The sequence below is a fragment of the Pezoporus occidentalis genome, unplaced genomic scaffold, assembly GCF_034315485.1.
Source record: "Pezoporus occidentalis ecotype Australia unplaced genomic scaffold, CSIRO_AGI_Poc_V1 ctg159, whole genome shotgun sequence".
Lineage (NCBI taxonomy): Eukaryota > Metazoa > Chordata > Aves > Psittaciformes > Psittacidae > Pezoporus > Pezoporus occidentalis.
Window position 1 is genome coordinate 468,019 of NW_026913415.1, and position 12,736 is coordinate 480,754.

Below are 12,736 nucleotides of genomic sequence, written 5' to 3' on the forward strand. Positions count from 1 at the left end.
ATCCATCCGGCCCCAGGAACAACGAGCGCTGGCCCAAAGGGAGAACAAGGCGAAGGCATCCATTCCCAAACCCACCCAAGGACAGGGCTGTCCCCATGTAACCTACGCCTTGAGGCTGCAGCCAGTGAAGGAGCACCAGGCCAGCACTGATGCTGGGGTGCCCGGCTCCGCAGCAGACAGCGACGTGCTAGAAAATCCTGGGTTTATTTCATTTAAAAGCCGTTCCGGGCCCGGGAGCGCAGCGAGCGCTGCCCCGGGCGCAGGGATTTGGCCCCATCAGCACTTGTAGTTCCCAAAAAACAGGAAAGAAAACCGAAAGGAATCCCACAGGAATCACCCCAGCGTGCTCCGGGGGGAGCCGGTGGGACAAACCCTGCGGGACTCGGCTCCACGAGGGCACAGCCACGCTGCGATCCGGGACCCTCCCCAGTGCCAGGCACAGGCTCCGTTTGGGATGTCTGAATGAGGGGAACGGGCTACTGCAGCCTTGGTCCGGCACTGAGCGCCTGGTCTGGGGGACCCTAAAGTGCTTTGCAGGGGACACAGACACACACACGCGCCCCGAGATGGCCCGGTGCTCCAGGAGAGAAGGGCTGGGAGCCAGTACAGAGCCCAGCAGAGCTGGGGAGGGCTGAGCTGTATCCCCACCCTTGGGTGCTGCCCCACAGGGCTGGTGGCCCCTTTCTCCCTGTCCCTCCACACCCCCAGGGCTGGGGCTGTTCCTCTGGCTGCGGTCGCAGGGGTACTGAGAAGGGAACAAAGAGGCAGGTTCAGCCCAGAGCCGCTGCCCGGGCTTCACCCAGAGCAGCAGCGGCAACAAATGCCCATGTCTTGGGTTCCCAGTGAGCCTAAAGTCATCTTTCAACAGGAAAAATCCAAGCCTGGGATAAAAACCAGCACCCATTTTAGCAGCAAGTCCTAAGGGGAGGTCCAACCACTCAGCAGCCCTGAGCCATCGTCCAGTGCTACAGCACAGCAGCATCCCGGGGAGAAAACAGGTTTCCAGTGGGATGGGGAGTTGGCACCGGTGGCCGTGAGCTGGCCAAGAGGTCCCACCAGGAGCAGGTGCCAGGAGGAAGAGAGAAGATACTTGGTCCCATGTTACCGGCTGAGGGAAAACCAGGTCCTGTGCAACAGCCAGGAGGACTCGGCACCGGGATCCGTACGTGGGGTGACACCGTCCCGGCGTCTATCCTCAGCCAGCGCTGGGGGCAACGGTCACCTGCAAGCAGAGAGATGGGTGAGACAGCGGCCATGGAGGTACCATGCCCATGCCCCATGGGCATGTGAAGGGAGTCACCTCGATGTCCCCAGCCCAAGGAACCCACTCGTGTCAGTCTCTGCTCCCAAGGAACAAGGGATGGGACAAGAGGAACCGGCCTCAAGCTGCTCCAGGGCAGGTTTAGATGGAGCTGAGGAACAATTCCTTCCCCAGAGGGTGCTCAGGCATTGGAACAGGCTGCCCAGGGCAGGGCTGCAGTCACCGTCCCTGCAAGTGCTCACACAGCGTGGAGACGGGGCCTCAGTGCCATGGGTTAGGGGTGGCCTTGGCAGGGCTGGGAATGGTTGGACTGGATGAGCTGAAAGGGCTTTTCCAACCTGGTTGATTCTGTGAGTCTATGATCCTATGTCCATCCCTTGATGATGCCCATGGTCATGTTAGCCTCAGGGCACAGCCCGGCTCCACCCCAGTGCTTCCTACAACCAGAAACCAGCCTCAAACCCACTAGTAAAGCTTCTTCCCAAGGGCTGAAAGTCTCAGGGTCAGCAGAGCTTTCCTCAGTCACACAAACCAGCAGCTGATGGGATCGTCCAGCGCATGGGGATGACACCTTGGGGTCTACCATCAGCCATCCCAACAGCAGGACAAAGGAGGAGGGATCCCTGGGACACGGCACGGAGCCATTGCTCTTTGCACCTCGGGTCCTCCACTCATGGTGCCACACCCCCACAGCGAAGTGTCCCGGGGGGCCCTCACCTCCTGTGCCCACGGGAGAGGTAGTCCCGGTTGAGCGAGCAGAGCTGCTGCTCCAGGCGGAAGATGCGGAACGCCAGGTACGAGGAGGACACGACCAGGAGGCAGATGCTGGGGGCAGAGGAACAAACACAAGTGCTCAGCGGCCAGTGCTCGAGTTGTGTACCCCCTGTCCCCCCCGCTGCGGCGGCTCCGCACACTCACAGCACGATGAAGATCTTCAGGAGCTGGTAGTCGGAGGGCCTCAGCTCCGCCACGCAGCTCTGCTCCACCTCCAGCTCCTCCTCTGTGTTTATTGCACTTTCTGGAACACAAGCCCAGGGTCAGCAGCACAGCACAGGGCTCGTGCTCCTCCGCCTGCCGGGAGCCTTCAGGGATCAGCTGCTCCCCCCTCCCAGGCACATGCTGAGGGCACAGACCCCACAGCCACACCGCATCCCATCCCCAGGACCCCATCAGGGACTCCCAGCCGCAACCCTGCTCGTCTGCAAGGCAGAAACTCCCTCCACGAGGGCACGGGATGGATGAAGGTGGCTCTGTGGAGGTTTACACCCAGCACATGGTGCGGGGCCGGGCCCAACCCGTGTCCTCACCTGAAACCAGGGGCTCCTCGGAGGTGAAGCTGTCCTTGGCGCTCAGGCTGCTGACAGAGGCCCGGTGGATGCACTGGTAGTCGGTGTCCGGCAGCGACAGGGACAGGGAAGCGGGTGACACCTTCCTCCACTTGCCCTCAGGGACAATCACCTCCTGCAGGAACAGCCCCGGGGGAGCAACGGGGCCACATTCAGCACCTCCACTGAACACCAGCAGACCCAAAACAGCATTCTAAGGTGGAGCTGGTGCTACTTAGGACAACAGTCCCATGGGGATGGAGGTTCCTATTGCCATAGGAAGGACTTGCCCACATACCCCATGCCTGCCCTGAATCATAGAATTCCAGCTTGGTTTTTGGGTTGAAGGGACCTTAAAGCTCATCCAGCTCCAACCCCTGCCACAGGCAGGGACCCCTTCCACTAGAGCAGCTTGCTCCAAGCCCCTGTGTCCAACCTGGCCTTGAACACTGCCAGGGATGGGGCAGCCACAGCTTCTCTGGGCACCCTGTGCCAGCGCCTCAGCACCCTCACAGGGAAGAGCTTCTGCCTAAGATCTAACCTGAACTTTCTTTGTTCCAGTTTAAACCCATCACCCCTTGTCCTGTCACTACAGTCCCTCTCCAGCACCCAATAACAACTGCCACCTCCTCCCCCCCCTAACCTCAGCATGGTCTCCCACCATCCTTCAAGAGCCCCTCACCTGCCCCATGGCTCTGCATCCCAGAGAAGCACTGAATGGAGCAGGGTGGTAACTGACATGGAGAGGGGTTCCCTTGCTAGTGTGTCTCCAGGGCTGGAGCTGCAGAAGGGCTGCAGCACTCAGAAGCACCGGGAGATGCTGCCAGCATGGATCACTCCTGATTCAGCCCTTGAGAAGTGTCTTCAACCCCTGGGATGCCACCAGCCCTGTCCCTCAAGGCCCACTGGAATTGCCACCTCCTGCACCCAGCCGGTGCACAGGGCCACCGGCCCATGGAGGACACCATGCCCAGTGTCCCCATATAGCCCAGCACAGCCACAGCTTCATGCTGGAACAGAGGCAGGGATGGGCCATCCATGTTTAATGGAGAAGACACATCCTGCTGGCCAGGGACAAAGCCACCGTGGGCAGAGCAGAGCCCTGCTGTGTTCCAAAGGCAGCAGGATGAGACCCCTCATGCTCCCTTGGTCACGCTCTTCCCCTGCCCAGCCTCCTGGCTCTGAGCCATCCCACTCACCCCACAGGTTTTGGGATAATGAACCCTATTTCCAGCCTGTTACCCATGCTCATGGTTGTGAACAGCATCAGCCAGCAGGAGCACAGCGCCAGCATTTCCCACATCGCTCTGAGTTTTTCCATCTCTGTACGGACCCCCGAGAGCAAGAGGCTCGTGCTCAGCCACGGGCTGCTCAAACCATCCTCCTGACCCCTCTGTTTGTGCCACCTCAGGGCATAAGCATCCCAGAGGACGCACTATGAAGGCAACAGCCACATCCTCACATGACCTTTGCCAGCCTTGAGGGGAGAGGGACCAACTCCACACTGGACCTGGCTCACCAGTGCTGGGAAGGTGTTAAACCCACCCAGGGGGAGGTCACAGGGCTTCTTCCCTCTCCCAGAGCCGCCCTGACCCTCACCAGTGACACAGCATCAGGCTCCTCCGTCAGCTCCTTCAAGCTCAAGCTCTTCTTACTCGAAACCTGGAAGCAGAAAGGAACGGGGGTGATGGTGCTGCCCCTCCCCGCCTCAACCTGCGCCAGGAAACTGAGCATTGACTTTCCTGGAGGGTCTGTGAAGAGCAGCTGCTTAACAGGGATGTGAGGACAAAGAACAGCACCTGGCAGAGGACAGGGCCCTGCATCACTGCTTCCCATCACCAAAAACCCTATGGGGCCACGGCTCTGCTTGAGCCTCAGCTTCCAGCAGAGGGGATGAAGCATTGTGGGGAGGGAAACGGGAATATGTAGGCAGAGCCCAGCACATTTCAAAGGCTAAATCCCCCAGTTTGGCAATGGAGCTGAGTCACCCGAATCACCACCCCACACAGCCAGCAGACACCCTGCCAGGTGGGGAAGGGCCCCGGCACTGCTTCCCACGTGCTTCAAAGGCAAGGAGAGGGAGATCCCCGCAGTCCTGCTCCTCAGCTCCAGGGCTGATGCTCCAGGGCTCTTCCCCCCTTAGACATTTTGATTCAAATTTTCCTTGACTTTGTACCATTTTTCCTCCCCTTCAAGCTCCAGCCCTGGGGCACGGCCCCCGATGTGCGCAGTGGCAGAACTCGTATTGCTACCGGATTATGCATAATTCACCTACACGCCCTGGGAGAGAGCAGGAACTCCGGGCTCTGCCTCTGTCATCCATGACCCAGAAAAGCCCAGTGGCAGCTCCTGGGGACAAGATGTGCCCAGGGCACGGTTCCTGTCCCTTGCTGCAGGGTGAGGACGCTGGGAAGAGGCAGCAGGGCACCAGGGAGGGCTTTGGGAGCGTCTGAAGCCATGATGGGGTGGGGGTTGAAGGGTTCTGCTCCCTGAAACACAGCCCTGGAGGCCAGTGCAGAGCCCTGTGGACACCAAAACACGGGTGAAAGGTACCTGCAGGTGCGTGCAGACTCTCCTCAGGACATCATAGACACTGTCACGGGAGATGAGGGACACGAAGATGTACTGCAAGAGAAAGAGAGGAGCTGCCAGGAGAGATTCCCCCATCCCGAGTCCTGCTCTCCACAGGCAGGGGACAGACAGAGACGTCCTGCCCTTGAATTTCCCCTCCTTCGGGAGCCGCATCCCCCTGCAGGCACCTCCCTGCGGAGCTCCCTGCTGTTATTTTTGCAGCCACCTAAAACCTGGACCAGATTTTTTTGGGGTCAGTCTTGCTCAGCTGCTCTTCCAGTGGGGGCTCCCGGGATCAGCCCAGAGGGATGGGGCAGCGAACGGGGCCGGGAGCGATGGAAAACATCCCCATGGGTCGGCACAAGGGGACACGGGGCAGTGCCTACCTCACCTGACGCAGAGCAGCTTTGCAGCCAGATTGCTTTGAACACCCAAATCCTGCTTAAATCCTGCAGGAATCACCCCCTCCCAAAACCCCACGGGAATAACCCTGGCAGGGGATGGGCAACGCACGCTGCTGCCAGCAGGCAAGGACTCAAGACACACCGGGCAGGACCACGTCAGCTCACTGCAGCCAACACCCACTGTGATTTAGCAGCTGGAAATTCAGCCCCTTATCCAAGCTTTCTAGCAGCTGGGATGAACACCAGCCCCAGCCCCTCCCCTGCTTGTGCTAAAGGAGTTTAAAGGTTTTATTTGAGCCTGGTGGGGATTTGTCAGGCTCGACCGAGTTTCACTTGGGCTTTGGTTCGCCCAGAAACAAAGTGAAATTCAGAAACGAAAGCAAAGCCACGGTGTTTGCCCTGGCCGGCTGCCAGCACGGACAGCACTGCTCCATTCCCAGCTGGAATCGCTTCATTCCCTGCTCTCAAAGCAGAGCTAACTCAGAGCAGGGCTGCGGCGGGGCTCCGGTGTTACCTTCCTGCTGGCGTTGGTGGTGATGGCCAGGCCGTTGGGCAGCAGCCGAGCGGTCTTGTGCTTCTTTATCAGCTGCACGGACACCACCGGGATCACCACCTGGAGGACAAAGAGACACAAGGGTGGGGTGAGCGCCAGGAGGCTCCTTCACAAGGCACACACGCAGCACACATCAGAATTACACCCCAAGCAGAGCAGCCTGGGGTTTATCAGAGCTCACGTCATCCCCCTGGGCTAATCTCGGCTCGGAGACAGTTTATACTCAAGCAAAACAGCAGGGACATGGGGAAAACAGCCCCCGGTGAGTCTGAAACCCACCACAAGCCCAGGGAGAGTTAAAACTAAAGCAGGATGTATCCGTGGCAGGACGACTTCGTTGAACCCCATTCCTCCATCAGGTATTTGTTTAAAGCGGCTGATGGAAATAGTTCAGCTCTTCAGCCCAGTTTTAAAGGAAGCCGTCTCTCCCCAAGATCTCAATCAGCCACAAGGCTAATGGGGAAGCTTCAGACTGTAAATCAAGAAGAAAAGCCAGGAGAGATTCCAATCTGCCCCCCCCCCCCCCAAGCTTTGATCTTCCTTCAAATGCTCCTGCGGCTTGTAGGAGGTTTTACATCAGGGAACTCTAAACCAAACCAATATTTGGTTTCCCCAGGCTGATGCTAGGGGTGATCTGAGGAGGAGGAGCAGCCACACTCCCCTCAAAAGCACAGGGGCTTTTGATGGCGATTTTGGGGTTATTTGGGTGCAGGAGGGGATAACTGCAGTGTAGCCACATCTATGAGCCCTATGGCACTGGGGTGAGCTGGCCCCAACGTTACCTTGATATCCTTCCCAAAAAGGTTTGCGTAGAAGCAGAGCCAGTTGGGGGAGATGTAAAGCCTTCCCTGGATGAGGATGTCCCTCTGGAGCGCGCAGGAGCAAACTGCAAGGCAGACAAAGGGCCATGGCAGACCATGGGCCAGATCCTGCCACCACCATGCCCATCCCTCACTGCATCACCCACCTTTCAACACGCTCTCCTCCGTGGGGATGTCCTTGAACAGCTTGTGGTACTGGGAGTTGTACTTGCTAGCGGCCTGAAAAGGAAGCAAAGCAGTTATCCGGTGAGCTCGTTGATGAGGAGACCCCTCAAAACACCCTCCTGCAACAAAACCTCCCTCTGCCCACACCTGGGACCGGCGTAGGGGGGTCCCACCGGGCTGGGGACGCTGGGCACGAAGGGCTGGAGGAGGCTCAGATGATCCCGCACCCAGCAGACGCTGCGCCATCATCCCAGGTAAACATCCCCCCTCAACCCCTATGGAGGCTGCGGAGCCTCTGCCAGGAGCTGGGCTTCTCCCAGCCTCAGCCGCAGGCGATTTATCTTGCCCAGCGGCTTCTCTCCTCCTCCTCGAGCTCTTCCCTTATCCGGGGCACGGTGACAGCACTTGCTCCGTGCCCATCACACCGCGCCATCCTGCTATTTATATTGCCGGTGTCTCTTCAAAGGCTGCCGCGGGAGGCTCGGCAGGTTCTGGGGATAAGGGAAAGGCTCCAAAGCAGTTTGGAGCTGTGCAGTAAGCCAGCCCTGTGAAGGCAGGGTTGTGCCCCCTGCCCGGAGCTCCCGGTGCTCCCCAGGGACACGGCGGAGCCCTCCTGTCCTGCCCGCAGTGACAGGGTCACCTTTGCACCACACACCCCGTCACTGGATGAGCTGGGCTGTAAGAGGATCAAGGCTCAGCACCACCTGGGGTTGGCTCAGACACCCCCCGGAGAGTGGTGGGAGTGCTGGTGGGGTGTTTCAGGGGGAAGGGGGGGGATCGTGGCATCACCTCCAAGCTACCCTCAAGAAACACTCCCTGGCCCCAGCACAGCCCCATAACCCCCACAGGGGCCTCTGATCAATCAGCAAAATGTTTTTCTTCTCTGACTTCTTTGTGGGGAAAGGCAGAACAACTCCTCCCTCTGCTCCTGCCTCTTCCAAAGCGTCTCCTGTTTGCAGGTGGACCAGAAAGCTCCACTTTGGGCACGATCTGAACAACCAAAGAGGTTCAAACAGACGGGAACTGAGCTGCCTGCAGTCAAGATTTCTGCTCTCTCCCTTGCTCTGGATGGAAAATCCTGAAAGTGCTTGCAAGGCAGATCACAGACCAGCTGAAACCATCACTGGCTCCCCTGGAAATGCAGACAGGAGCCTCTACCCTACACCTGGAGCAGGCTCCTCCATGGCAAATGGCCAGGGTCGGGCTCCAAGGAACCACGCTGTTCACTCACGAAGCTCAAGACTTACCACTTCCCGGTGGCATTTCTTGATGTCCTCATCCTTCAAGGCTTCATTCAGGCGGAGGCTGGAAGGCAAAATAACAACCATCAGGTGAGTGAGGAGCCCCAGGTCTCACCCGCTCCCTCAAACACGGGAGCTGCAAGAGGAGACACAGCAAGATGCACAGGATGGAAGAGAGACCCTGGGAAGGCACATCTGGATGTTAAGTAACAGCTGATGGTGGAGGCACCAGCCCTGAGGTGCCTGTACCCAAATACACCCTAGCACAGGGGAAGGAGCACCAGCAGCAGCAGGGACAGGTTAGGAGCAGCTCCAGCCAGGGCAAGGTTTCCCCAGGGAAAGCACAAATGGAAGTTTGGGAACACGCCCCGGCAGGAGGATGGGCCCAGGGGCATCCATCTGCATCCACCACGCCAGCCAATGAAGGAAGAAACTAGAGACAGTGAAATCCCCCCAGCAACCCCAGCAGCAGAATACCGGTCCCTTCCCCAACCTCCCCCTTCCCTCCCTGCCAGTCTGTAAGAGCAAAAACAAAAGGGGACCCCCTGTGCCCACTCTGAGCCGGTGGGAGCTTGGAAGCAGCAGGGGTGCTGCAGGAGGTCACAACAGGAGCAATAAAGAGCAAACATCTGACTGCAGACCCCGCTGCCCCTCACCTGCCGTCGAGGGAATCCAAACTCCTCTGCTTGTGGGATGTCTCCAGCTTCTCACGGCCGTGCATGGGCTCGGGGCTCTTCAGGGGAGCTGCTTTTTCATGCATCGGCTTGGCACTGCGAGGAGAAGTCCGTTAGCCCCCAAGGGAGAGGGAAAGATGGAAGAGGTGTGGTTTGGAGCCATAAATGCACTCCCTTCGGTCCCAGCCCGCACACAGTGGTTGGTATCTGCCAGTCAAGGACAGCAGGAACATTGCTGTGACTTCCCACGTCATGTGGAGGAAAAAATAAGGATGTTCCTTGCCAGGAACTCCTCGGCACTTGCAGCCGCGCGGCCAAAGAGCAGCACTTGCTGCCATAGCTCCCTCCACAGAGGAGCCGCTCCTCAGGAGCCAGAGGTTTATGAAACTTCCTGCAGATCCTGACCAGTGAAGGCCAGGATCTGTTCCTCTGTGTTGGCAAAACAGCGTCTTCCCAGGGCAGAGCCCTTGCCAAGGCCACCAGCTCCCTCCTTTCATCCCTCCCCTCTCCTCAAAGCCTGTTATTTGCTATCCTGGGTTTTATCAGAGGTGCTTATCAGCTGTGACAGGTAAAGCAAACACTCTCCCAGGGAGGTTATCACCCGGTGGGCCAGAAAGGTGACACATCCACCCTCGGCAAACCGCAACCAGAGATTGCTGCCGCGCGGCTGGCACCAAGAGCCAAAGCGGAGCGCGGTCCCAGCGGCTGCAGCAGCGATCCACAGGCCCCAGCAGCACGGAGGAGCCCGGAAACAGCCCCCGGAATATGGAGAGGAAACTACTCAAGGGAAGAAGCTCGGCTGCCAGAGCAGGTGGGGCACAGGCAGGCCGGACAGCACGGAGCTGGAGCACATCCCGGTGCCCGCAGGGGTGATGCAGTGCGGCAGAAGCCGTACCAACCGCTTCCTACAGGCAGAGGGGCTCTTCTGCTGCCTGTACTTCCCCGGACACACCTTGCACCCGCTCCAAGGGACTCATCTGAAGGGCAACCCATCTCAGTGACTCCCCACAGACCCAGGAAGAACCCAGGATGGGGGTGCTGCACCCCGACAGCGCAAGACCCCATGTGCCCGCAGCCTCAGGGGCCTGCCAAAACACTGTCCCGATGCAATGGAGCCAGGCTGAATCCCTGCTGGAAGCACAGGGACTGCTCCCTGAAGATGCAGCACATACATGGGGCTGCAGAAAACCTGAACACAAGTGACCAGGCTTAGAACCAGCTCCCAGCTCCCCACAGCCAGTGTGTGCAAAGGAAACGAGCTGCCCGCACGGTCCCCAAACCCAAGCATTGTGGGATGGGATGATCACACCGGGGTTTGGGGGGCGGTTAGGAGAAGCTCAGGTCAAAGGATGTGTCTGGAAGAGAAGGGAGACTCTACCAGCAAGAAGCACCAAAATACCATCTCTTGGCATGGCACCCAAGGCTTTGTCCCTGCCTGATTCCTCAGCCACCCCATGGCTCTGGGACAGACAGCCTGTCCCAAATGGTGATGCCACATTGATGCCACACTGCCCTGAAGCTGAAACTTCTACCATGGAGGCACTGAAGCCTTCAACCCCCCTGCCCCCATGCTGGACAAAGGGGCTCCAGCCTGCTCCAGAGCCTCCCTCTGAGAGCTCAGCCTGCTCCAGCTTCCCCTGCATCATCCCTTAAATCCCCACCGCTTAATCCAGGAGAGCGGATTTAGCCCTGACCAGGCTGATGGCAAGGGGCACCACAAAGGGGATGGGGAGAGGTGCCCTTGCTTGAGGAGATGGCACCAAGAACCCCTCCTCAGGGTCACCCAACACACAGAAATCCCCTAGAATGAGGAGGGCCAAAGGCTGGCGAGCACCCGGAATGCTCCATGGCCCTGTCCCAGCTTTTCCTCCCCTACACGGTCACTGCCAGGGACAAGTCCTGGATAAGATGGTCCCAGACACGCTGCCAGGATGAGGCTGCTCCAGGGAGGGGCTGGGGACTATGAGGAGCATCCACAGCCCAGCAGAGACACTGCAGCAGCTACCTCAGTTGCCCTCAACAGATCTTGCTCTGTCCTGGCTCCCAGATACATCAGGGATAGAGATCCAGGGTAAGACAGGGTTGGGCTCCACAGTGCTGATGGGGAGGTCTCCCTGCCAAGAGCCACTTCCAGTGCAAGCACAGGGAGAAAACCAGGCTGTCCTCGAGGGATTTTCTTAGCAGGAAGCCGCTCCTGCAGGAAAATCACCATCCTGAGCGTCCTGGACTACAAGCGGAGCAGGAACAGTCGGGGAGTGGATCCCCCAAGAGAAGACGGAGCCGGTGGGCACAGGAATTCCCAGCAAAGGGAAACCACCACCGGCCCGCGCCCGCCGTCCCGAGGCACACATCTCCTTCCAGAGACCCCCAGCTCGCCTCCAGGCTGCGGCTTGGCCAGGAGGTGCCCGGAGCTTCTCCCTCTCCCCGCACCAACATCTCCCTTTCCTTACGCGATGCTGGGCTCCAGCCTGGGAACGATCCGTGCAGAGCTGCTCCAACAGCGCTGGGTTTTCCCTGGATCCCTTCCCCGCTGCCGGCAGGAGCACGGGGGAAGCGCGTGGCAGAGGCAGGAGAGGGAGGGCGGGATTTTGCCTCCCAAAACTAAAAGCCGAGGATCAGAGCCAGAGGGAGGCACCTGCGGCCGGGCTGCCTCGGCCCGAGCGAGCCCGGGCGGGATCCGCCGAGCTGCCCTTGTTCCCGGCTTTCAAGGTCATTTCAGTCCCGTGTGTTGGCTGCTGGAGCGGAGCCACCGCCGAGGATGCTGGAGGGGAACGGCGGGTCCCGAGCAGCGCTGTCAGGGGAGAGACAGGAAGTCAAGGCCGGCACGGGGACACGGCTCCGGGGGCGCGTGTGCCGCAGGGCCCCTCAGGGCACCCGGGTCCCCCCCCCCCAGGGACGGCCCGCCCCGGGGCGCTGCGCCCGGTGGGTCACAGCCGGGCCGACAGCCAGGGCCTCGCTCCCAGGGCCGCCCCAGCGCCCGGGATACCGGGTCCCACCGGCTCCGAGACGGCGCGCCCGAGGGGCAGCCCCCGGCCGGGGGCAGATCCTCCCCCGCCCTGCACCGAGGGCAGCGCCCGGGGCCGGCCCCAGCCTCCGCCGGGGCTGGGAGCACCCCTCGGACAAGGCGGAACCAGCGGTCCCCGGGCCGGGCAGCGCCGGGACCCCCCGGCCCGGTCCGTCCCGTCAGGGCGGGAGGCGGGGCTCGGTGCTTCCGCGCTCCCCTCACGGCGCGGCGCCGGCCGGGGGCAGGCCGAGGGCGGGCACCGGGCTCGCAGCAGCAGCGGCAGCGGGGGGGGGGGAGCCCCACGGCTCCGCCCCGGGCACCCCCGGCCCCCGCCGGTCCCCCCCACGCCGCCCCCCCCCCCGGCCCTACCTGCGCGGCGGCCCCGCGCTGCCCGGTGCCGTCATGCCCCGCGCGCCCGGCCTCCTCGCGGCACCCCGGCGCCTTCCCATTGGCCTCCCGCCGCCAAGCCCCGCCCCCTCCGCGCACCCGCATTGGTCGCTGCCACCCGCGCCGAGCTCAGCTCCGCTCCCCTGGCCGCGGAGCCTCGCCCCGCCCACTGGCGGGAGGGGCGGGACTTAGCGGGGAGCCCCCTCTTAAAGGGCCCGCGGAGCCCCCGGTTACCGGAGCGGCAGGAGCCGCTCTCCTCCGAGTCGGGGGAAAACGGGCCCATGGGTTGGATCGCTGCCCCGGGCCAGGGTCCAGGTCCGCTCCACCCGC

The 12,736-nt window shown here is 60.9% G+C and overlaps 1 protein-coding gene across 4 annotated transcripts; it reads right to left on the minus strand.

Moving 5' to 3' along the window:
• Positions 1-185: 185 nt before the first annotated feature.
• Positions 186-12,461, minus strand: GRAMD2A (GRAM domain containing 2A). Of its 4 annotated transcripts, XM_062612081.1 has the most exons (13): positions 12,389-12,461; positions 11,466-11,806; positions 8,998-9,111; positions 8,348-8,405; positions 7,082-7,154; positions 6,897-7,000; positions 6,076-6,174; positions 5,140-5,211; positions 4,186-4,248; positions 2,569-2,722; positions 2,180-2,279; positions 1,979-2,086; positions 186-1,222 (listed from the first exon to the last, which is right to left on the minus strand). In XM_062612081.1, the coding sequence occupies exons 3-13, from the start codon at positions 9,099-9,101 to the stop codon at positions 1,219-1,221; spliced, it is 939 nt and encodes a 312-aa protein (XP_062468065.1). In that variant the 5' UTR covers positions 9,102-9,111; positions 11,466-11,806; positions 12,389-12,461; the 3' UTR covers positions 186-1,218. The 4 variants fall into 4 exon arrangements, with proteins under 4 accessions (XP_062468065.1, XP_062468066.1, XP_062468064.1 ...); XM_062612082.1 differs by lacking the exon at positions 12,389-12,461 and having other exon boundaries at positions 11,651-11,880; XM_062612080.1 differs by lacking the exon at positions 12,389-12,461 and having other exon boundaries at positions 11,466-11,880.
• Between the last annotated feature and the right edge of the window lie 275 nt (positions 12,462-12,736).